This window comes from Micrasema longulum, unplaced genomic scaffold (assembly GCF_059751315.1).
Source record: "Micrasema longulum isolate JH-2025_06_02 unplaced genomic scaffold, ASM5975131v1 h1tg002675l, whole genome shotgun sequence".
NCBI classification, from domain to species: Eukaryota; Metazoa; Arthropoda; class Insecta; order Trichoptera; family Brachycentridae; genus Micrasema; species Micrasema longulum.
The window spans coordinates 302734-328945 of record NW_028279808.1 but is presented as its reverse complement, the minus strand read 5'-3'; the positions used below and the strand labels follow the sequence as shown (position 1 = coordinate 328945).

Below are 26212 nucleotides of genomic sequence, written 5' to 3'. Positions count from 1 at the left end.
AATACAGAGACCGCACGCCTGGCTACGATCACCCCTTCCTTGCAAGAGGGGTACTCATGTTGTCAAAGAAAGGTCGTGGTCAGGTCTTTATAAAGGTCAATCGCCCGTACCCTGCTTTAGCTCGGAGGCCTGCAGTGCAGAACTTCGTTGCTTAGCTCGTAAGATAACCCCGTCTAGAACCTGGCTTACACAGAGGTCTGCAAGCAGGAGTCTTCAGACAGAATTTAGACTTGGTTAAATATGGCTGCAGCCCGGAGCGCTCGACGATCTTCGGAGCTTGGAGAGGAGTGGACTGAAGTAGAGGTCTTGAAGATTTAACTTAATAATACGCTGTGCGAAAGAACTGAATATTTATTTTCTAAAGTTGCATATGTATTATCAACTCATTTCCACCCTGTCGCAGTCAGTCACAGCGCAAATCGAAAATTTATATGACATATTGAAAAAACTAAAAATGTTTAATTATAATAAAATTTTAATGAGGTTTACAGAGTCTAGTCCACAGCCAACTATCGGGATGGAAAATATTTTTCTTTTTTAAAGGGTCGGTTTAGGGCACTGGATTTTTACGGAATGGAAGTTGCAAATATACTGAAAATAGTTTGTGTAAAATCAGGTAACTATAAAAATGAAAGTTTAACAGTTTCCCCAGACAAAGCGCACTTGACCAGACCGTAAAACGTTAAGTTCAAGTAGGTGTCAAAAAAGTGGACTTTGATGCGATCGCTCAAAGTCACAATATCTGAGTTAGATGCATTTTGAAACCACTCGATCGAAAATCTATGGAAAGTTAAAAGAGTGAAATATGTGCATTTTGCAAAAATTGTGAAAATCACAAAAATTTAACAGAATGATGAATGTTGAATGTTGAATGTTGAAAGAGTACAGTAAAGTGATTATTTAAACCAGCTTTAATAATAATTATAATATAGGGTTATTAAACTCAGTTAAACATACACTTCTACACACCATAATAATTATTTTGTTTATTTCACTTATTTATCAATTCATACATCTTACCAAAAAAAATCAACATATTCCTAACTCTATGAGACCCGTGTTGAGTTGGAATACAACACAATAGAAAGTGGAAACATGTAAACTATTAAAGAATACAAAAAATATAAATCATTACAAAAACATGTATTTTAATAAACATCTGGACATCGCGTTTAATAGTATAAAAATATTTGCAATGCAGCAGTCTTCTCTAAATCTTGATCTCGGTTGAGATATCTATCAATGGTATTTTCTTCGATCTCTGTTAAAATATCGCTCTGTTTAAATAAAATCTTAAGTGGGTTTAATTCCTTCATTTGTCTAAGTTTGACTTGGAATCAATTTCTTAGAATGTCTCTTCAATCAATTAATTTAATTTTCTGGCTTTGATTCTACGGTCGATTCGCGATACGAGTACTTTCAAGTCATTGCACTTAGAAATCTCTTGATAACTTTCAGGTTGAATTATGCAGCTACTTGTTTTGTTCCCGAAAATGAGCATCAGCTTATGTCGTTCCACGAAGTATTGAGTCGGGAAATGAGTCTGTGTAAAGTCTATGTATTTTGAAATGAAGCTCCAAATACAATTATGTGCTTCGATTACTTTGTGTAGTGAGAAATTGCACCAGTGGACTTAGCTTTATTTTCCTATATTGAAAACGTAATTGTACGAAATTGAATTTTGTCTTTAAAATTATGTCTTTATTTATTGGCATTTATATATAAACCCCATGCAAGTGAACAAACTGACATTTAAAAGGTGGAATAAATTATTGATAATATTACATTTCTTTAAGCAATATGATTAAAAAACCTTTTTTTCCTGGGTATTTATGCAAAAATTATAAATATTAATTTAAAATATTAAAAAAAAAAAAAAATGTATATTCTGTGGATAAAAAATAATTGATTAACATTAAATATAAACAAAACAAAATATATGAATCTGGAAAACGAAGGAATAGAAGTTACGCCGTAAGAAATACAAAATCTTGGGTATTTACAAGATCCATGACTTGTCATTGGCTAGAATAACTGATCACGTGCGCTCAGTAGCTGGAAGACTTGTTGTTATCTTACTTCTATTTTTATGAATTTGCTTTTTATTTCGTTTTTTAAAATATCAATCAAACTCTAAACTTCAATGTCAAATAAAAAATAAAAAATGTAAATGGGGGCTAAAATCCCAACCGTCTATGCGCTTTGTAGCTGCAAGACGTGCTGGGATATGTGTTTATTGTACAGCGCCCTTGATGTGATTTTCACAAAAATGGCGTTATATAAATCATCCAAACATTTATATATATTTATATATACACCTTACTCACTGTGTAATATGCACTCTGCAGAGTTCCTCAGTTAACCTTTTAAACGACACATACTTTGTATTTATTGACGTACAGCAAATTTAATAAAATATGTTATTTTTTACGATTATAAACCTATTGCAATGAGGAATTCCACCGTTTTCTTATTTATTTTTTCTATTAGCGTACTATTTAACTAAGCAAAAATATGTATATATTTTTTTTGTGCGTTATTTACAAACATATGATTTTTTAAAGTTACATTTGTCAAATGTACAAATGACTGTAATCAGTGTGTCACTTTTCAGTAGTGACGTCATGAAACGGTCGGCGTTCTTACTTTCACTGACCGCGGTAAGTTGTATTTCTTTAGCCAATAACAAAACTGACAAGAATCTATGGAATATTGCTTTGATTACTTCATTTCGTTGATTGTAATTCGCTCATTTCTATGTTATGGTTGTTTTTACAAAAGTTTCGATTTAGAAAATCCTAGAAAGTTTACATAATCTCTGGTTGAAATGTCGACAAAGTATTATTTGCCGGATTTCAGGTTATAGATCGTAATCGAATTATTCAGTCAAAACGTTCCTTACAAGGTGCGGGGGCTTTAAAGCGGAAACCGGAAATACTACACGTAGATATAAGGAGTGACGTCATTATTTACGATTTTAAAATGAATACTATTTTTAATATTTTTTATTTATTTTTGCGTGCGTTTTTGAGATATTCCATCCTTCTCCGAAATGTTTAAATATTTACGTGTACACAAAAACATTTTAAAAATTTAATTCCGGGTTAGGCTGAAATTTCTCATTGCAAAACCTAAGTAAAAAGCTTTACTACAAGTGTAAAATATTATGATACTCTTGTGACATAAGACTTATTATTAATACCATATAGAATATAAATACCTCAATATTGATGGTAAACTTATGTACTACTCTGTTTTAAGAATACGATTTATAAAGTAAGATGCATGGAGTTTCTCTAGTCAACTCCCCTGAGGATTGAATTCAGTACCTGTCTTTAAAAACATTTCGACACAATACTGTATTTTTGTTCAATTCTCTGGTACGATAATAAACAAGACTATAAAGGGGGCTTTAGTGCGTCAGTATAAACAACCTACAACGAGTGCCATGATGAAACAATCCCCGTATATTTGGCACAGGGCCAGTTTAAATTTTAAACCAATCAGTGCACCCGTATACAGCATCATGGCGGTGCCAAAACCCATCCATTTTTTGATATTTGACTCAATACTTCCGCTCCATTCCCCAAGTTCCATTTGATTTTTATCACCTGTTTTATAATACGAGTACATAAAAACACACCTTAAAAAGTATAAACAAAATCTATCATCATCATCATTCCTTTCCGTACCCAATAGTGCATAGGGCACTGCATTAGTACACCAATCGCAGCGTATCTTTATCACTTTTTTTCCAGGGGCTCTATTCTAGAGTAAAAACACCTTTATACATAAATATTTTTATGTCAACCATGTCGGGAATCAAACTCGAGACTTCTTGCATGGTAAGCAAACGCGCTGACTATTACGGTATAATATTTTAAGGTCGAACCTATATTTTTTTATTCATAACAATAGGTTTTAACAAAAATGAACTACTTTTAATTGTCAAAAGTTCTTGTAAACAGCTATTTATACTAAGCAATCAATTCACTGTTCTGGAAAATTTTCGGTTTCTGGAAAGCCATGCTTAGCGTATTTTATATAAATAGGTGGTTCATTTTTTAACGACTTGTGATGTCCCGGTTTAAGTCATTTCAAAATTAAAAAACACAAAAAAATCGTAGCAATAATATTACAATACACCAAAATATATTTTTTATTTTGTGGCTAAGTTTGGATTGCCTAAAAACATATGAAAAATAAACACTAAACTTCCTCATTTTAAATTGTTGCAAAAAATTAACTGTTTGCCTATGCAGAAATTATTGTTAAATTTATGAGTTTTTATAATTCACTGACTTATTAAAATGGAAGGATTCGTAAAACTGTTTTATTTTTCAAACGCGAAATAATGCAAGTATTGATAGTTTCATATTCTTAGGGAATATTTTCGGACTACATCAAATATTTTAAAATTATATATAAATAATGTTAATATTAGGTTACACATAAGAACATACTTATATGTGCAACATTTTTAATTTTAAATTTTAAAAGATTGATCTAATTAAAATAAACAGATAAATGTGTATTTGTGTATATTCAAATACATACGAGTGTGTATTAAATATAATTCAATTTATTTCAATTCATTTCTTTGAAAACAATACTTACATAAAAAACTCAAATTTAAGGCGTACATATTATAAAAAGAAAAAAAATACAAGTAAGAGGCTCTTGTCAAAGTAGTGGGAGAATCCTGCCCTGGAAAACCCCTTCGGATACATGGAACAGATCAACATCCAGAGCGATGTTGTTCAGAGTATCTGTAGCCCTTCCAACAGGCATAACCATCGCTAGGTTGGTCCTACGAAGCAATCTATGCTGACAATCTCTTAGGTAAATTTTAGGAACATACAAACCAATGCTCATAATAATCTCAGGATAATTGAACATGTGCAACGATCGATAAAAATATGTAGTCTACACATTTTCTCTAGTCTCTAAACTGTTGTAGCCAAGCAAACCCTGGAGAAATTCGGTCGGGTAGAGCCAAGGATAATACCTGCACTCGCTCATGTAGAGATATCTCAGAAAATTTTATCTAGCATAAGAGAGTACTTCATACGTAGTGTTACAGTGTATGAGAGTTCAAAATCCCGGCAGGTGCCTAGAATTTCATGTCTTTCTCGACAAAGTTTTTCGTATCTCTCGAAATTATTGAATTATCTGGCGATCTCATATTTTTTTGCAGGTTTGTGTTTTTTTAACATGTTGGATATTTTTCTTACAGACGTCAACAGATGGAAATACAACTACTTCAACAGTTTCAATTTATTCCACTCAAGAAGATGCCGGAAAATATTTAGCTTGCAAAGCAGAAAATCCAGTGCTTAACATTGAGCCTATCGAAGATGGATGGAGGCTGGATATTCAGTGTAAGTTACCAATTGTTTTGATGTCGATGTGTTATAAATAAAGTAAGAGTATAGATTATTTATTTTTTATTTAACTTTCTTTGGTCTTATTGGTAATTCATTTGTTAATTTAAGATTTTTTATTAGACTTTTGTTTTTTTGGTTTGTTTAGGATCATTTGAAATGCATTAAATTATCTTGCACTTGATATGCTTGAGCATATAGGACATGTTTAACGGATTCATAGCACTATATAGCTCGAGCATATGCTCGAATTAACATGATTTTTTCCTTTGGATCTTTGGATGATTTGCGAATTTCAACATAAAAATAAATCATTCCTTTGTTATCTGTATGTACATCTACACCCAACTAATTGAATGTCTCAATCAGATATAAAATATTGGATTTAAATTCTCTTCTTGATTCTTGGCAATCGCGATGCGAATCTTGCCGCTCTCAAAATTTGCTCTTTTTCTTCTTTTTAATATGTAATGTGCTCCGTGGTGCAATTAGTTAAACGGCTTACTGTGAAACTGGCATAGCGAGTTCGATTCTCGCCAGTTGCTAGTAAGAAATTGAAAAAACATTTTTTCTTAATTAGTCTGAGTGTTGTGGTGTATTTTTTTCTTTTTCTAGCCTTTAAAATATAAACTTAGCGGGTTGTTCCTTTAGAACAAAAAATATATTTAAAATATTAACACCCATTTGTAGGCTAAGGAATTTTTCTAGATACCTCGGTTATTTTTTTGTTTATTTTCCAACATGAGTAAAGAACCGTAATTTTGCTTTCACCAAACTTAAATCCAAATCATATTAAGCACCAAATATTATAATTTAAAATCAAAATTGCATGTTTTATTTCTTTTGATTTATACTTTGTTATTATTTTATTTTGTTTGTTTGGGTCTTATTTTATTTTTTGTTTTTATTTTTTCAAGGAAATGGATGCGTATTAGAAGAAAACTGGCTTAATGGTCCAAATGCATGATCATTTCAAATTATTTAGATTATTTGATATTTTTTTATGTGTGTAGATGTTAAATATATATGCAGTTTTAATTAAAAATGCATGAAATCATACAAGAATTAGAAAATAAATAAAACGTACATAATAACATTTACGTATGAAAGTTGTAGTAATATCAAATATCGTTAATTTGTAGAACTCACAAGAACCAAACATACTTTTGCTCGGGGGAGAGTAGAATCAGTTTTTACCTCTGCTCAGTAGAACGGTAGAAATTTTTTTTGTGTGTTTTTTTTAAATAATGGAACACTGTTTGAATTAACAAGTTTTACATTATTTGAAATCCTGTCAGAAAACGCCAAAATATCATTTTTGAATGTTTGTGGACTCACGAGTTTTACAAATTAGGGCGATGATATTTTTTAATTAGTAAAATAAAGAAATAATATGCCTAGGCTAGAAATACTAGTAAATAATACATTTTTTTATAAAGATAGTAAATAAGTATAAACAAAACTGTCTAAGACATGAAATAATTATAAATAAAGAAATTTGATTAAAATGTTGTTTTTTTTTTGTTTATTGTGAAAGAACGCTAACATTAGAATTTGAAAAGTTTACAAGTGCTACAAATAAAATAACCAAAACCTATTTTATGAAAAGGCTAGGTAAGTACTTAAGACTAAAAATATGTAAGTAAACTTTTTTTCTTTAAAATACGCAGGTATGTTCACAATAAATAATGTTTTTTTTTATTTATATATTCATATTTCCTATGATAACAGATTATAAATAACTCCGTGAATTGTGGTAGATAAAAAACCGAATGAAGTTAGTAAAACTAAATATTTGAGTGTAATAATGGATTCCAAACTTACATTTTATCAAAACATGTACTAAGATAGAAACGAAAAAGATTGCGAAAATAATTCAATTTTGGGAAGAATTAGAAGATTCGTTGTTAAGGATTAATGCAAAATTATTTATTAAAAATTTTTGAACCACACATAACCTAATAAAGCAGCATTTTATTTTTATCAAAAGAAAAAAAAAAATAAACAAACCATATTACGAAACAAAGCTTTAAGAATCATTTTACAACTAAAATATTAAATGAACTTAAACTACTGCGCAAATAATATTTTACAATGCGATGATATTTGCGTATTTTTTTTTTTTAAACACGGAATTCCGAGATATATATTTATTTAAGTCAACATGAACATGATCAGAATACCAGAGAAAAGATATAAATCAAACTCCCATTTAGCGAAAGGTGAAGTCAAAAAAAATAATTTCATAAAAGGCAGAAAAAAATATTATGAAATGGGAAAAAGCATTTGCGTTCTTTTTTTTATCAAAATTCAAACAAAAGGTTTAGATATATTTGTTAAATAACTTGTAATTTAAATATACGCGCATTGTTACTATTAGAGCACACATAAGAATATGTTTAAGTGTGTCCTATTCAGGATTCAAAATAAAAATAAATAAAATTATGATAAATTTTAAAAGTATCGTTACTGGAAATTTGCTCAATTACAGTAGTTTGCCAGTCGTAATAAGACAGTACGTAAATTTATTTTTTCAATGTTTATTTATTTTATTAATTTAAAGAACTTTTTATTAAAAACAAATAATTTACAAAAATAATCGCAGTATTGCACATTAATCATGTTGTACGTAGTATGAAATTATAGAATACTCAAAACAAAAAAACTAGTGAACAAATAATACAAAAAACAAAAAAGTAAAAAAGAAACATAACATCTCTAAATAAAAGATAACAATAATCACGAGAAAACCTTATGTTCTCAATATTAATATAACACAGTAAAGTTGAGAATAACTCGATAATAATAATAATAATAAAAAGTTATACAACATTTGTACTAAAAAAATATAAGTTTTTTGAGCAATGAAATAAAAATGAAAAATCTTAAATAAACTAAATGATACCTTTATTTAGTGAAATCATCATCATCAGTTGGTTGGAAGAAGTCATGCCATTTCCACCAATGTAAAATTAAAATTATGTCCAACATGTTAAAATAAAGAAATAAAAAATAACGTATTCCAGGAAACAAAGTTAGATTTAAAAATATATTTTTTGATAAATCCATTACTTTTCTAAAAAAAAAAGAGTAAGAATACGTTTTAATTCATGAACAGAATTTATATTAAAAATATCGAATATTTGTTCTTATTCATTTCCATAACGTATCATGAGTATAGATTATTAAATGTTATTCTAATAATGTCTAATAATTGCGTTCTGTCCTGTTTACCTCTCCAAAATATCAGTATTAAAAAACAAATCGGTAAAAATAAAAAAACATGGCGTTCTATCCTATATGTCTGTCTGGCAAGGAACCAGCGTGATATTTTTAAATTACGGAATTATTAAATACGTATTTTTAAATGATAAACCTTGCTTGTAAAAATGTAGAAGTATGGCGTTCTATCTTTTTGGCTTACGCCTTAAAGTAGGCTGCGTGATGGCGACCAAAAAAGCCATTTAATCTTCTCAACCAAAGTGTTTTTTCTTACCCATTCATGATTTGTACCTTTTTACTTGAAGGCGTTTTGAGCGATTTTTTAATGAATAACTTTAGTCGTCTGTTTCTTGTAAAAATGGTTTGTTCATTTTATATTTGATGTATTGGAAATTAAACATTGAATGCACACACATGGCGAACAAGTGCCGGGGTAAACAACTCCCCGGCGGTGAATTGTCTCTGCAAAGATAAGTCGGGGAACAAATATTTGCGAACAACTGTTGGCGAACAAATTCCCGGAAACCAATGAACTAATGAATCTGCTTGGTTAAGTGCACTATATATTATATGAGGCTTACATTTCGACATAAATTTTTAGAATTTTTTATTTTTATGCCGTATTTTTTCTATGTTTTCCTAACAACTGAAAATATGAATCGAGTTGCTAAAACATGACATAAACCGACACTAACTACTAACTATTGAAATATTACCTTACATATTACATAATTTATATATTTACATTTATTATTTTTAAAAAACTTTTAGCAAATTAACATTTTTCAAAATATGTTCTACTAAAGTGTGGCCCTTGAATATTCATAATAAAAATTGTGTTTGTCATTTTTGCTCGTAAGAATATGTACTTCGAAATTTTCTCCGAATTCGGTTTATTTAAACCTTAGAATCAGTCATGAATTTTTAAATTACAATTTTTTACTAAAAACTATAAATTTGTTAAAATTTAACGATAGGAGAAAAATTATAGACCTTTTAAATTTATTCAAAATTGTAAATTCAAAATGGGATTGCCCTGAACTGTTAACTCTCATCAACTTCAGGGTGCCTGGAAGAATGAATAGACAGGTGCCACCGTTTTGTAGCAACAATTCACGGACAGTGTATACTTGTAATGCCGTATTGAACAGACTTCATGAACTCGGCAATAGTTATTCCCACGTATCGGATATATTTAGTGTAGGGTATTGTTCTTGTAGAACAAACCTTTTGAACTTTTTCAAAGATGGTAAATGGTAATTATATTTATTTATTTATACACTTCATAATAAATACAATTTTTCATTCACTTTTCCCAGCTGTACGAAACAGTACTTTATGACTTTCTTTCTTGGATGAAATGATTTTTTTTTTTTTTAAATATCAAGCCAAATATTTTTTAATTTTATAATTGTTTGTAAAAAGCAGATTTGCCGTTGATTTAAATAATATTAAATATCTTCTTAAATCACAGTTAGAGTACATTAAATATTGGAACCAATAAATTGATTTGTATTATTTTTTTCAGTTCTTCCAGAGACTAAAGTAAGATTAGGGACAAATTTAAACCCTGACAATATAAAAGAAGGATCGGACGTATATTTTGATTGCATCATCCGAGCTCACCCATATGTCTACAAGGTGGAATGGAGACACAACGTAAGACTTATATATTTATTATTAACAAATTACAATAGGAGTGTAGAACATTTTAGAAAAGGAAACATGACTGTCGAGACATTTACAGGACTTATGACCTATCATTGGCTTGTTCAAGTGGCCACTTTACACATTCTGTAACATTCACTATCTCGTCTGTGTTTGAACATCTGTATTTCTTCAATTCTTCCATCTATTGATTTTAGTGAAGTAAAAGTTCTGAAACCTTTATTGTTGTGAAGAAATTCATTTGATCGAATCATTTCACATGCTAGGCAACGCCTGAAAACATATTCTGTTTATTTTATTAATATTAACAAAATATGTTTTATGTTATGTTAATATTAAACAATGTAACAACATTACGTTACATGACATTTGTTATTCTTAATTTTGTTAATCCCTAGGGGGTGAAATTCACTATTTTGTCTACAAACGTTTGAACAAACTCAAAATATTATGATGTTTACTAGTTCATTTTATATTCACTAAAAGCCGCATTATTAAATACTGGCTTCAAACCACGTTTAAAACATTTTTTTTTTTACTTAACTGTTGACGAAATTTATATACAGGTAATACTAGAATTCATATTTTCCCTTAACTAACTTCAAAATGTGATGGTGCAAATATTTTTTTAATAAAATAAAAATTTTAAATTCGCATGTAGCCTTTGACTATCTTCTTAAAATTATGGCGTGGAAGATTTACATAAATGCGTTTGGACCGCAATATAATTTTCACCGTCCAAAACCGTATTTTAAAAAGAAATACTAAAGCGATGAGTGCATTAATAAAATCTGACTAATCTTTCGGCTAAAGGCTTTTGTATACGATAAAGTACTACGTATTCAATATCAGGAGTAGTTCGTCAATTAGGAAAATGGAGATAAAGCTGTATGTTTGTATATACATAATATGCCCAATATACACACCGAACACAAATCCTAATGATATTGCCCTTCATATCTAGATTATTGTGGTCTTTCCTAACAGTTAGAGCAAATGCATTGGAAACAAGAACTACAAATGATTATGGGAAATTTCACAACAAAACAACCGAAATAATATTCACATTGCTTTTCGCTCATCGTTATCTGTATTTTAACGACAAAAAAGCAGAATACCACGAAATTATACGTTTATATTATGTAAAAATAGTTTAAGACAACTTTTGCTACAAATTATCATTGCCATGAAATTAATTTCAGAGTTTTTTCGTGGTTTTCTTATAGTGTAATGTAATTTGAAATGCGGTCCCAACTCTACCGCAACTTGATTTTCGGTATAAAAAACAGCTTTTGGTGGTTATGATATTTTTAATGTAGCGGATTCACAGATCACAGGTCCAAAATTTGAGTTATTTTGGACCAAAGCTTGAGTCACATTTACTTGTACAGTCTGATATTTAAGACTGTTAGAAAATGGCATTTAAATTTACGAGTTAATAATAAAAGTGCAAACGTTTCTTCTTGGTTTTGGACCGGTCTAAAAAAAGTCCCACAATAGTTTGTAATATAGATTAATTTACTTTTTTTTCAGCTTTTGACACCTAAATTTAAATATTAATAAAATTTAAATGTTGGCAAATAACAGCAATTAACCTTGTTTCTTCTGTTTGGAAAAAAACGTAATAAAACAATTTATATTTTCTTTTTGTATACAGAACAGACCGCTGAACCACAATGTAGGTCTTGGCATCATAGTCAGTAACCATTCGTTAGTTCTTCAAGGCGTTGGAAGAAGAACTGCAGGAAACTACACATGTGTGGGGTTCAACACAGAAGGGGATGGAGAATCACAAGCATTTCATCTCAACGTCATGTGTAAGTAATGACACTTTTTTTACACTTTTGACCAATGTTATTGCTCATACTAATCTATGCATTTTCGACCGTCTTTTTTCACTGGATCATGGATTACTTATAGAAAAAAATTCATTAATAATCCGTTTAAAAAAAAAAATACATCAATAAATTTCATAAATTCTAAACAAATCTACTTTTACACATCTAGTAAATGTTATCACTGTAATTTTCCAAAAAAAGAGACTGACTCTTGTGTTTGGAGAGTGACTTACACTGTTTTAGTTGTTTATTTACAGGAGTTTATTTAATTTTAAATACAAGTGCATGAAAAAGAAAAATAAAAACATAGGATATATAAAGAAAAAACATTAAACAATAATACATTCATACTAATTAAAATTAAAATTTAATGATGTTTTTACACGTGTTCAAAAAATTTCTTTAGATTAACTTTTTTATTTTGATATTTATTGATATTTTATATTTTTTTTAAATTTTTTAGTTTATTGTGAAGATTATTGTAATTTTTTACACCTTTGAAGTCAAAGTTATTCTGACCATGACTTGTATGAAATTTAGGAATTTTAATATTATGTTGGTATCTGAGTGACTAATTCATCGCAAATTATTTTATTTTATCTTCTTTATAAATTTGAATTTATTTTATAAAAAGTGTCTACTGTATGAACCTTAAATATTTTATATAGATTCCTAAAAATTTTCCATTGTTCCCTATAAAAAATGTTAAGGCAAAAAAAGGGGTGCATCAGAATTATTAATATATATAAAAAATAAAAAAAATTATATTAAGTGTGATTTTTGGTTTTTAAAAATATTTTCAAAAAAACATGCTCTAACATTAAACTTAATAAAAAATTTACATGAAAATATTTTCCATGAAAAATAATATTTATGTAAAGGCATCGTTGAACTTTCTTTTTACCGATCCAATTTTCTTCCCAAGCATCATAAAATAGGAAATCGATAGGGGTGCGTTTTTTTCGATTGGATGGTATACGAATTTTATGTAAAAGCATCATCCCTTTTCAACCCTGTCGAGCGAATTTTAATACAATCATTCTTTATTTCTGCAAAAAGGAAAAATCTCCCCCCAAATTTTAGATCACATGATTGGTATTTATACAACGTTACCCCGATATTCTGGTTAAACAATTTAATCACCTTGCAAGTTCTTGACTTCCATCAAAAGAATCCGAAAATGTTAATTTCGTACAATTAAAATATTTGGTCTGATATTTCTTTCTTGATGTCTGTTCAAATAATTGCTGGGAATTTGAATATCGTTTCTGATTGCCTTCGTTTGCTTTTCAATTTTGTCTTGTTTTAAAAATTAGGATTCCTTTTGTTTCGTGTATCTACGGTTGTTTGCTTAATTCTGAAAAGCCTCGACTTCTCTTTTCAAATTAAAACAGAATTATATCGTCTGTGTTTTGTTTTGAGATAGAACGCGGTATGAAAATTAATTGGACACCTTTACAAAGAAATGTTTAAATGTAGGTTGTCTCCAAAATAAGCTACGTTCTGAAATGTTTCAAACAAATAATATGATGGTGAATGGGGGACGTTATGTAGAAAATCTAATTTGTGTTGGCAACCTACCCCAGTTTTGGCTTTTGCGGTTGACTTAACTTCTTTTGTCATCATGTATTTATGGTGGATTTCAAGAACATACGCCCTTTGAAGTATATTAAATCAAACTGATACCGCGCGGGACATGACATAATTTGGAGTTATTAATAAATATGATTATTGTTTTGGCTGGTTTTCTTAAGTCAAGAACTTCAAAATGATTTATTCAACGGTCAGAATATTTTCATCGTATCGTAAAATAATGAATTGAAAGAAAAAATATTTCAATGAAATATTCAATCCATGATATCTTCAAACTATTGAATTTAAATCTTTTACGTTTTCAAGCTTTCGATAGCGAATAAATAAATTTTGTTGCTCTCACAGAAAAAATATCATCATATTTCTACAGTTTTAAAAAAATAAATGTAATTCTAACAATTTTTTTCTATTTAATTACCTGATCCCATATTCCTTATCATTTAACATGTCCAACATCATGTAATTTTGAAAATTTTATTAAAGTTTGTGCAAGCCTTATTTCCCAAATAAAAAACAGCTGTTGTTCTATTAATGAGTTTTTTTATGTATTTCATGTATGTACCTATGTTTTGGTATATATTTATGTCTTTTTTTAGAACAACTTTTTGACCAATCTCTTTTTTTTGACCAATCAGTTTTTTGGTTGGCTGGAAGATATTACTTTAAGCAATAAGTCCGCCAAAATACCAATTTTCTTTAACTCAAAGTTTTAAATAAATAAAATAAATAAATAATTAAATATTTCGTATGCGTTTTGACCTACTACTGAATGACAATAGATAAAACTAGCGACGTCTATTGTTGGAAAAACGTAAGTTTTTCACAGAATAGAAATATTTATTTTAAATTGATCTCCAAACTAGACAACGACGAAAATTTTTATATTTATTTTTTCTATCCTTACTATTTTAAATATTAACAACCTTTTTATGCGTTCAAATCATTGCAGAAAAAATATTGTTTTTTTCTCATTGATATTGATAGTAAATATTTACTTAGCTTTTTCATATTTTTTGAAAAAATATCTTATATTTATATCGCCGTCAGAGTAAAATTCAAACATCGTCTACTCATGTTTAAACATATTCAAAATACTTTTAATAAAATGAATAATTAAAAAAAAAAGAGAAAAAACAAATAATGATACCCGCTCTACAGAAAAAACAAAAAAGACAATTATTTAGATTTATTGATCAAGTTAACCACTATACAAAATCGAAATACATGCTTTCATCTGACTGCCCTAGATTTTTATGAACATATTTCAATTTAAAAGTACACGGTTTCTAATAAAAATGTATTTCCAAATTACTGACGGAGTAAATATTGATAGAAAACCATATTGGTTTATTAGAGTGCCTTTCGCCACTTCATCTTTTTTTTTCAACGCATGCATGAAATTCCGCGTGTGAAAAATGCAATGGGCTTACAAATAATTGGTATGGAAAATAACATTGAAGTATACAAATAAAAGATTAGATAACTGAATGGTACAAATAAAATAAACTTTTTTTTATGTAAAAAAAAAACGCTCCTTCATTTCCGTTTATCGATTTAGAAAACCCGTTGCCTCAAAATATGTTTTTTATAATTCATAAATCCAACAAATTTATTATATTAAAAGAGCTTTATTGGTGTTATTTGTTGTACAAGATTCATTTTTCTTACATAACTATGAAATTATCTCCAATAAGGTTATTGTTAGGTTTTGCAACATAAAACAGTCTGAACTTTTTTAACAAACACTCCTCATTTTATTAATATTAAAAGTATTAACTTATTGGTCAAAGATTTTACAAATGTAAATAAATACGTTTATTTGACCATTTACCAACTTTTCTATGTCTACCGGTTTCGAGATGAACCCATCTCATCGTCAAAACATCAATTAAACCATCATGCAGAACCCACTATACACATTTGGCATAGATGTTGTTCAAAAATATAAAACCAGCACGACATGCATTTTAATAAGCAACCCTTACATGCACTGATTGGGTTATGAAAATATTTTATGTTGTGGGAGAAATAGTTGAAAAAGGAGGGAGGGGATAAATGAAGAGGCGTGAGTTTAATAAGTATAGGGTAACCATTACAATGGAACATCGAATAATGGGCTATATTTAAAGGTTTTTTGATTATTGTTAAATAGAACATTATTTTTTAAAGCTTTTTTAATGTTAAATATTTCCGTATTATTTACTTTAAACATTAAATTATTCATATGCAAAATTGTAACTCCTGAATCTTCATTAAAGTCATGATTAAAATTGATAAGGTGATTTGCGGATTCGAAGAAATTGTTATTGTGAAGACACCTTAAATGTTTTTTAACACGAATATCAAAATTTCTTGATGTTCTTTCAACGTAAACGAGAATTGCATTTAATTTAGTTATGCAAATATTTAATATCATTTAGAAAACAGTCTTAACTTCATTGTTATCTTTTAAGCATTGCTTGAGTATGCATCTTCAGATTGGAATCTGATTTCTAAAGATGAATTTTGGTTGTCATCGTATAGCTGTTCATAAAATTAGTTAATTTAGTTTAAAAATGAAAAGTCAATTTTTATTTTTTTTATAAATATATCTAAAGTATCTTGATTATTGATTACTGTTTTATGAAAAAAAAATATTTTCTTGGAACTGGGTTAGATAGTTAAATAGTCAAGGCAAGTTTGTATAAATTATAATTTTATATGTAATATGATTGCTCGAGTCCATAAATCGATTGCTAAAAAGAGTAAACAGAAAGCTGAGGAATATGTTTCAAACATAAAAATATAAATTTACTTTTTTTTAAATCCTTTCTTGTTTTATTGATGTTGGTATATTTTAATTCTTTTGGATTTTTACAATGTGAAATTATGTACAATTTAATAAATAATACATTGACACTCCGGAACGTGCCTGTATGCCTAGTAGAGTGGCTACATCCATAAATAAAAATACAAATATATTGAATGTATCTATTGGACGAGTATAAACATTTTCATTTGTAAACTATGTTTTTGTATTTTATATTGGACTTTTTTTTTTTTAAATATATTTGAACCCCTGTATTTAGTAGCCTTACGTGTCATGTACAAGGCTAAGGTACTCGGAAAAAAAAAAGGTTTTTGTTTGTCTTGGAAATGGGATGTTCGATCACTGATTTTGGTTTATTACCTTTATGAGTCCAATCACCATTGTTGCAAAGTTCAAGAACAATGGCGCGTGATAACTACTTTTTACTACAATGTGGATATCTGTTAAGGATATTCCATCTTTCCTGCATTTTGCTTCAAGATTATGGCGTAGCAAACTGAAAAATGGGCACTGAAATAACAGATGTTCTATACTCTGTGAAGAAATATCATCGCATGGACAATAGTCATCATTCCTTAATTTAAACCTATATAGATAATTTTTCATAGCTCCGTGTCCGGTAAAAATTTGGGTCGTTTCGAAGTTTGCTGCATCAGCCAGAGTTGGGAAAAACATTTTAGTGATTTTACCTGCAGAAGAAGCGCGGTAATGATCCTCCCAACGCTGCTGGATTTATATTGGATTAAATCAATAAATAAATAAAGAGAAGTAAATATATAAGTTTACTATTTAAAAATTCAGTTCGTGTCGTTCAATCACCACTCGTTGCAAATTATCAAGTACTAAAGATTGTCGATATGGTTCAAATTACTTCATCGATGTTCAGTTATCCAATAATGACTGTCTGAAATTGCGAAAATTTTCCTGAAAACCAACTAATGAATCTTTTGTTTCAGTCGCCCCCACCTGTAAGCCGAATCAGATAAGGGTGCATGGGGTCGCGAAGCAGGAAAAGGCGCAGATTATGTGCCAGGTGGACGCCAACCCCCCTGAAGTTCAGGTGAACAACTATTATTTTATTTTATTTATTTTATTTTATTTGGAATCCTGAAATAAGGCACACATAAACATATATTTATGTGCCCTCTAATAATAAAAATGTTAATTATTATATCCTGTAATAATTTTCATGACTTTAAATTGTGTTGCTTTTAATTGTAAAAAATCTCTTATTGTTTTTATGTATATTTAATATTGACTTTCTATATTTATTCATTTACATATGTTTTATTTTTCTTTTTAATACTAATATTTTACACGTATCTTAATTTTTTTAAATTATAAATGGTATATTCTGTAATTTATTTTTGTTCTTCAATTTTTAATTACTAACGATATATTTTCAAATTTGTATTTAAGCTTTAATTTTTATTATTATCGGTATGTTTTCCAATTTATATTTTTGTTTAATTTCTTTATTACTAATTTTATATTTTATAATGTGTATTTTTGGTTCAATTTTTATTATTATCGGTATGTTTTATAATTTATAATAATTATGTTTCATTTATTTATTATTAATGGCAGATGTTCAAATATAGGCAGAATGGTGAATGTTACACAGTGTGTAAAGTGGCCACTTAAACCAGCCATTGGCAGGTCATAAGCCCTGTAGATGCCTAGACTTCTATATTACCTTTTCTTAAGTGTTCTTCATCTCTATTGTAATATGGTAATATAAACAGCTCCCCAGAGAGTTGAATCCAGTCCTTGTCTACAAAAATTTGGACAAACTCAAAATATTGTTAAAATAGATTTACTTTTTAATACTATATAAAACGCGATGAAAGGGCTCTCGCTGTCTTGGAAGGTCGCCGATGACGATCATTCGACTTTATTCGGCGGAACAAGGGTATGCGAGTTTGACGTAGGTAGAAACGAGAGAACTGATTAGCGACAGGGTCACCTGAAGGCATTTGTTGATGTCCACAATATCCACTTAGGAGTGGATGTGGACAAAAGAAAAGGAGAAAAGTGATTTTGTTAAAAATTTCACTCTACTGCTTTAATTGCTCTTTCACTGTGAGTTAAACAACTCGTATTGAAGACTTACATCGAATATTTTCATTCTGCCACGTGACCATATTACAATAACACGAACGGTAGCAAAAACATTGTTTATTACTGAATTGGCTAGTGAATTTGTTAAATTCATTTCTTACGTAATATAAATTAAATTTAATTCGTAAAATCCATTTCTTACGTAATATAAATTAAACAGAATTATTGTAAATTATTATACCATCATGTAAAAATGATTGCTTATGTGGACCGACGCCTTTCATACAAATTACTAAAAGATTAATTCAATAACTTTGCAAGTAACACAACTTATTTCAAAGTTATTAACTTCTTTAATTTAATAAAGTCACAGTGAAAAGATTGTTTGTACTACATTTTATAATTACAACACCGAGAGTTAGAAAGGCTTCACTACTTTTCTTTGATAAGAAAGGACCGTATTGTTGGGTGAAAATGTATTTTTTCATAATTTCTTGTTATTTTGGTTGGTTGTAAGAAATTCCTGTGTAGCAATAAACCCGTCAATTACCGTGTACAAAAGTTTAAATAAATCTACATATCCTTTCATCGGCACTTTGTTCATAAATCGAGTCAACGTAATATATATATTTTTTTTAATACCCAATGAAAATGTGAATGAGCTTATTGATATTTTTTTTAATTAAAAAAAAAAACATAACATGATATACGTTTTTTTTATTTATATTTTACCAAACTTGTAGTATTTTCAGCCCTATTTCAGTAGAAATTCATTCTTCAAATTGCGTTTTTAACTTCCATTGGAAATATTCACTAACAAATTTGAAAATATATTGTTATTTCAGTTTCGTTGGACTTTCAACAACTCAGCTGAAAGCATGGAGGTCAGCACAGGGCACATAGCCAGATCTGGAACATCCAGTATCGTGTCCTACACTCCAATGACGGAGTTGGACTATGGGACCTTGCTTTGCTGGGCTACCAATAGAATCGGACACCAGAGAGTCCCTTGCGTCTACCACATCATTGCGGCTGGTGAGTTTTTATAAATCGTTATTTAAATAGAAAATAACACACCTTCGAAAAAAATTCAATCGTGAACCCGTATTCTGTGTACGCTCTTTTAAAATATTCAACACTCGCAGTACGACAAAAGAGAGACAAAATAAAAAACAGTAATATTAAAGTAATAAACATACATAAGCCCACCAATATAATATAATAACATAAATGAATAAGAGTGAATTTTGGTTATACGCGTGTATTTTATTACAAATACATAAAAAAATAATTATTTAGATAGCTCAACGCACTTATTAAAAATAAATTCAGAAAAAAAAATATCTTGGTGCTTTTGTCGCCTCATTGTACAAAATATCCTAAAAAAATATCCAGTGGGTAGATTTATTTCCTGCTAATCTGAACTTGTATAGCTTCTTAAATCCTTTGAAAGTTACATGGGAATTTTCTCAATTTGTACGTTTTCATCCCAGCTGAATACTGTTTTTTTTTTACATTTCATTCGGAGAACAGGATTATTTTATTTCATTTATGCTATTTTAATTATAGTAAAATAATGATTAAATTTTACTAAAATAATCAATTTTAATAATTTATGGAACAATAAAATACGTACAGTCCATTCAAATCTAAAATAACCTCTTCTTTATGTGTGGGTAACAATAAGCTTTTATGTAAATAATTCTAGTATGATTTCTACACGAAACGATATTTCGGCTCACCGATAAGCACAGGTGTGGTTTCCTAGAAAAGTATGTGCCAGTATCTAGCGGCCGTAATATGCCGTGATGCGGTTGGCATAATCACTTGCCCGTCTTAAAGGTGTTCAGAGATGTAAAGTTGAAGAAAACGGTATCGTTATCTGCGGCTTTGATAAATCATTTGTTAAAATTGCGCTGGAATAATCGCCCACGGTCTGTCATATTTTTCAGTAGTCATAATGTAGAAATCAATTAGGTACGTTGAAATAATATCATAAAAGGAATTGTCATTATATATATAAAAACAAAATTACAATAGATTTTTTATTATTCAAATAACTGGCTTGTTATTTACATAGTCCTCATTCGATACCTTTAGTTTTGTTTCGATATTTCTCCACAAATTTTGTTCCAACTGGGCTTTTTTATAGTTTTTGCTTTTAACCTTATATTTTTCTTCACGATTTTGTTTACAACATTTTCCACCGAGTAACCGAGCATTGAACTTGACTTCATGTTATAACTGACTGACTGTGTAACTAAATGTGTTACAACTTATAAATTGTCTAGTATTTATTTTACTCGGGTTCAGTGCCAAAATACGGGATTTATTAGCAAAAAATTGAAATAAATACATGCAATAAAAAATATAACAAAATAAGTATTTGACATTGAATTGAATTAGAAAAAAATATTCTAGCAGCTTCACTGGATACAAACTACCTATTCTAAAGCTACATTTATAATATAAATACTATATATACACTATAATACATAAAAATAACAATTATAGTACCACTTTGTAATAAAAATAAAGAAGTAACAGAAATAAAATACGAAAAACATTTGTGAACCAGTTAAAAAAATTTTAAACAATGATAAGATAAAAAATGGATAAATATATATATATATATATATATAAATGTATGAAAAAAAATTTAATTAAAAAATTTAAAAGACTTTTTTTTTTAAAGTTCGAATTCCAAAAACTAAAAACCTAAGTAATGAAAATTACAAATATAAAAATAATGAACAAATCAAACGAATGAAAAATAGACCTTGAATATTGAAGACAGCATTAAATTGTTATTCATAGAACCTTATCTAGCTGACTTTTTCCGATTCAAAGGAGCAACTCTTTTACTTCAGCTGGGAACATATTTTTGGAAGAATGAGTAATTTTTGAGGTAGCTTATCATAGCATCGAGGTCCTATAAAACTTGAGTGTCTTTGAGCAAAAAATGTCTTCATTTGAGGAACCACAAGACTACCTATAGATATGTCTCTGTTTTTTTTGGAGTGTATTTTAACTAGTTGGGTTTTCTTATCAATTTTTAATCAACAGGGTCATAAATAACTTTCTCAAATTTAAAACATTCAATCTCTTAAATAGTGCTTCTCAATGAAATACAATAAAACGGTTTATTCATAATGATTCGTATATTTGCTTTTTGAAATTGAATTCATGGATCTAGTATAGATAAAGCGGCTCCACCCTAGCCCACTATACTTTATCCAATCATGCTTTGACGCCGTGCAAAATAAACGTTTCGTAGAAGTTTCGAGCTCAGAAAATTCCTTGAAAGCAATAAATAGTTTTTTTTTATCTTACCAGTTAATGTGTTAATTTGTATTTCCCATCGGAGATTTTGGTCAAACGTAATACCGAGATACCGAGTTGTTTCAGCATGTCCCTCTGATTCATATTTGCTTTTACTGTTGATTCTTATTTTGCCACGTTTGGATCGGTATGCTAGGGTGATTTGCTGGTTGGTCTGATTTTTTTGAACTGAAAAAAAAAAAATTAGTTTTGTTCACTTTAAGCATTAGTTAATTAAAATTCAGCCACAATTTAATCCTTCTTTATTTTTTTTTTTTGCTTTTTCATATACTTCAATCCAGGAGGTGTTTTTTTTATAGAATAACTGTATTGTCAGCAAAACTTATAATTTAAGATGCATTTTTTTCCAAGTCAGTTCGATCATTTATATAAATAAAAAAGAGTAATAGTCCTAGTGTACTACCTTGTGGCACACCAAATTTATTGAACTCAGGATCACTCACCAGATAACTAACTTTTGTGATATAAGTTCTTCGGTCCATATAAGTGATAAACTACCCAAGTGTTGTTGAAAAAGACTTACATGAGATATGGTATAAAAATCTTTGGCTAAATCCAAAAAAAACACCAAGTATTTCGTTTTCGTTATCTCAATTGGTAACTTTATATTTTGCAGCCACGAAGATAGCATTACTTTACTTCTTCACTTTACTTTACTTAACTTTACTTCCTTGACTTTGTGAACTACTTCCTTAGTTGTCAGCAATTATCGATATGGCTGATATCTACGCAGGTCAACAGTAATTTGTTATCGGTCATTTGGGTATTTTGGTAATTAATTGTTAGATGAAATATATGATTTTGTTACTGCATTATCCTTAAAACAAGTAGGCCAGCTGGCAGTGGGCAATCATTTCAGGGTGAACGTGATTCCCCTTGTGCAAATTAAAGGTTGGTCTAAGGGCCATATTTTAGTGAAGCCTGCAGTATAACTATGCCAATGGTACAATAATTTTCTTTAACGGCTTTATGATATAATTTTAATAACAAAACATTCTACCCTTGAAAGATAACTTCGCATATGATGCATCAGTTCTACTTAAATAAACCCGTATAATATTAATGCCACGGGACTCGTATGAAATAATATCATAACTGAAAACTTGTTTTATGTCAACTTAATTACCCCGAGTCGTAAATATGCACGCTTAGTATGAATTACCTTTCACAGATGTCAGCTCTTTATACTTTCATAAAGTATTTACAACCATATTATACGTTCAAATGAAGGAAACCATTGTAAGGGCGCTAAATTACGACCCTTAAATTATTTGCAAACATGTTTCCCTTCTCAATTTAGTTTAAGTCCACAGATCCACAATCATTCATGAAAATTAAATGAACATTTTAACAAAATCACCAGTTACAGTTTTAGGGATCTGAATAGGTCCCATCAACAGTTTCGTAAAATCTGTAATTCAAATAATTTCATTTTATGTATTTTTTTATATGCATAATTTAATTAGAGTTCAAGTAAATAAACATATTGTTTCTTAAATTTGATGTTATTTAAATTTACATTGCTGTTTAAAAAACGAGAAAAAAATTCCGTTTGGAAAGGGACATTAGAATTTTGACTTAATTTATTTGTGTAAATAGATGTCAAAACTATTGAGGAAGTGGATAAAATTATGTATTTGGGTATTATTAGACTCGAAATTAACTTTGAATGGAAACTTTAAGCATTTAAAAAACAAAATATCTAAGAAAATATTATTTTTCCGTAGATTAAGGAATATATTAAATAGAAATACCGCGCAACTCATACATAAAACCGTAATTATTTCACATTATAGATTACTGCACCTCAGTTTAATTTTTAACCACTGACAAAAATTAAAATAAATTTGAAGTTTCTCAAAACAAAGCCATTAAAATAACGCTAAAGAAAGATAAATAATAAAATATGAATAATTATTTACAACTCAATTGGACATCAATAAAAAAGAAACTGATATGTATCATAATAAGTTTCTTGTTGTGCTTAAAGTTCCAAACAATTAAATGCCTAAGTACTTTATTTAGCTTTAAATGAAAAAAATCGTAATAAATATTAAAAATAAGGCTGCCAATAACAAATAAAACGAAACCCCAAAATCGCATTATGGATAAAGGTTTAAAAACATATAAAAAGATGCCTGAATGTATGTGGAATGAAAAGATTTTAAATGAATTTGAAAGGAAATGGTTTGTTTACTGTAAGATGATTTAAATAAATATTACAATAAAAATATATCGAAATAAAAAATTTTCTTAAAAATTGTAAAAGAAAGGTTGTGGATATTTAAGATTTTATGCGGGGAGGAAGTTTGAAATATTCCGTATCACATTGAAAAAAAAGAGAATTGTTCCACTGTAGCACCAATTCCTTTTTAAGAGTTACTGCGGACAAAATAAAAATTGCCATCATGATAGCAACCACCACCGTGATTTGATTCCGTAAGAAAAATAAGAAATCATTTAACATTGTATATTCGTATTAGGAATTTTCAATTCACTATAATATTTAAGGAAAAAAAATGTGGAACTACTGTATTTAAAGTGGGTGATTTATTTTGTTCTTATAGAAGGTTGTTAAAATAGTTTATTTCTAAGTAAACATAGAGTCTTTTATTTAGGTGTTTTCAATAAAAATAAAAAGTAATATAATACATGTAGTATGATGTATATATATGTATAAACTTAATATTTATGTATAAATTATAATCATCATCATTCCCTTTCTGGCACTGGGTTGGTACACCAAACGCAGCGTACCTTGACCATTTCTGTTACATGATGGGAAGATGATCAGTCTTAGGTTTCAGGTGTCAGTCCAGGAACAATGAAATATTCTAGTGTAAAAACACCTTTTCCAATAAATATTTCATGACAACCATGTCGGAAATCGAACCCGAGACCTCTTGCATGGTAAACAAACGCGCTAATCACACGTATCAATTTTAAGTGTGTGTTAATATGTGTAAAAATCCAGATATGTTAAGGATTCAAAACTTATTTAAGAGAGAAAATTACAATTGCTCTTAAAAAACATGTTTTAGAGAATAAAATTTGATGATATAAAAAGTTTATATTCTTTTATGATAATCCTTATATCTAAAGTAGTTTTATTACATATTTTCTTAAAACTCTTGTTTACAAGAGTTCAAAATAACCATTTATTTGATAATTGTTTTTTTCTAATCCCAATAATTGATAATGAAAATTAATAAATAATTTAATTATTGAAATAATCTACAGTATAGTTAAGTTGTTGCATATTTAAATATGAAAGTCAATTGTGTATTAGTTCAGCTCAGTGCTTTGAGTGTTTTTGAAGCATTCATTTACAAACTATGTTTGTGTGTAGAATAAAAAAAAATATTTTGTAATATGTATGTTATTGTTGTCAACCTGATTTTTTCTTCAATTATACAACATATAAAAATTTAGATACTACGAATACCTGCATTTTGTGCTTGTGTGTGTGTTATGGCAAACGGTGAGTTTTTAGATTGGTAAGCAGTGAAAATTATGATAAAATGTCCCTGGCGGTAGTATAACACATGTAAAAAAAAAAAACAATTTTTTTATTTAAAAGCCTTGGAACTATTTTTAAAACCATCAGATCTATCTTTGCGACAAGACCTATAACAGGGCCATGCATAGTAGCAAGAAGCTCCATTCGGTGTGCATAAAGAGGGAGAAAAGGATAAGAACACTGGATGTTTTCAGAAGATTGATAAGGATATCCGCAGTAGTACGAAGGGTAATAAAAAATATTAATATTTTAATAATCTGATTAGTAAATTAAATGCAAATGTCAATATTTTTTTTCTTCATTTTTCACAAATTTAAACCACACACCGAAAATCAGTGTCGTGGTTATAGCAATGAGTTACGCTGAAATATGAACTTAGAAAATAAGTACTGACATATTTATACTCGTATCTCGTTTCCGCATTAATATTTGCATGTGTATCGATTTTTTTATATTTTTTTATTAATTGGACCAGCTTTTTATAACAATTTTATATCTACCTCTCCATACTCGTCCTACTTACCATTTTTTGATGCAACTCCACGCAACAATAATAAATAAATAACAAGATTGTCATTTTTTATGATACTCTCCCAACTTTTGCGAATAATCTCTTAGGAATAAATCTTAGTTTAAAAGTACAAACGAACAACTTGTTTTTATTGTGTTGAATATTGTATAAGAAATTTAAAAACCAAAAATAAAAAATGTTATTCTATCTTTTTGTGTTTTTTTGTTATTCTTTAATTGAAGATATATATCCATGTAAAATTTT

At 28.9% G+C, this 26212-nt stretch overlaps 1 protein-coding gene across 1 annotated transcript in view; it reads left to right on the top strand.

The window, feature by feature from the left end:
* The first annotated feature begins 240 nt into the window (after positions 1-240).
* Positions 241-26212, top strand: part of LOC148271754 (neural cell adhesion molecule 1-like) — a 115193-nt gene continuing 89221 nt past the window's right edge. Inside the window, exons 1-6 of the mRNA XM_088240983.1 lie at positions 241-297; positions 5237-5381; positions 10135-10265; positions 11932-12091; positions 17471-17574; positions 19421-19610. Of these exons, the coding sequence (XP_088097109.1) occupies positions 241-297; positions 5237-5381; positions 10135-10265; positions 11932-12091; positions 17471-17574; positions 19421-19610 (787 nt within the window). The remainder of the gene's footprint in view (positions 298-5236; positions 5382-10134; positions 10266-11931; positions 12092-17470; positions 17575-19420; positions 19611-26212) is intronic.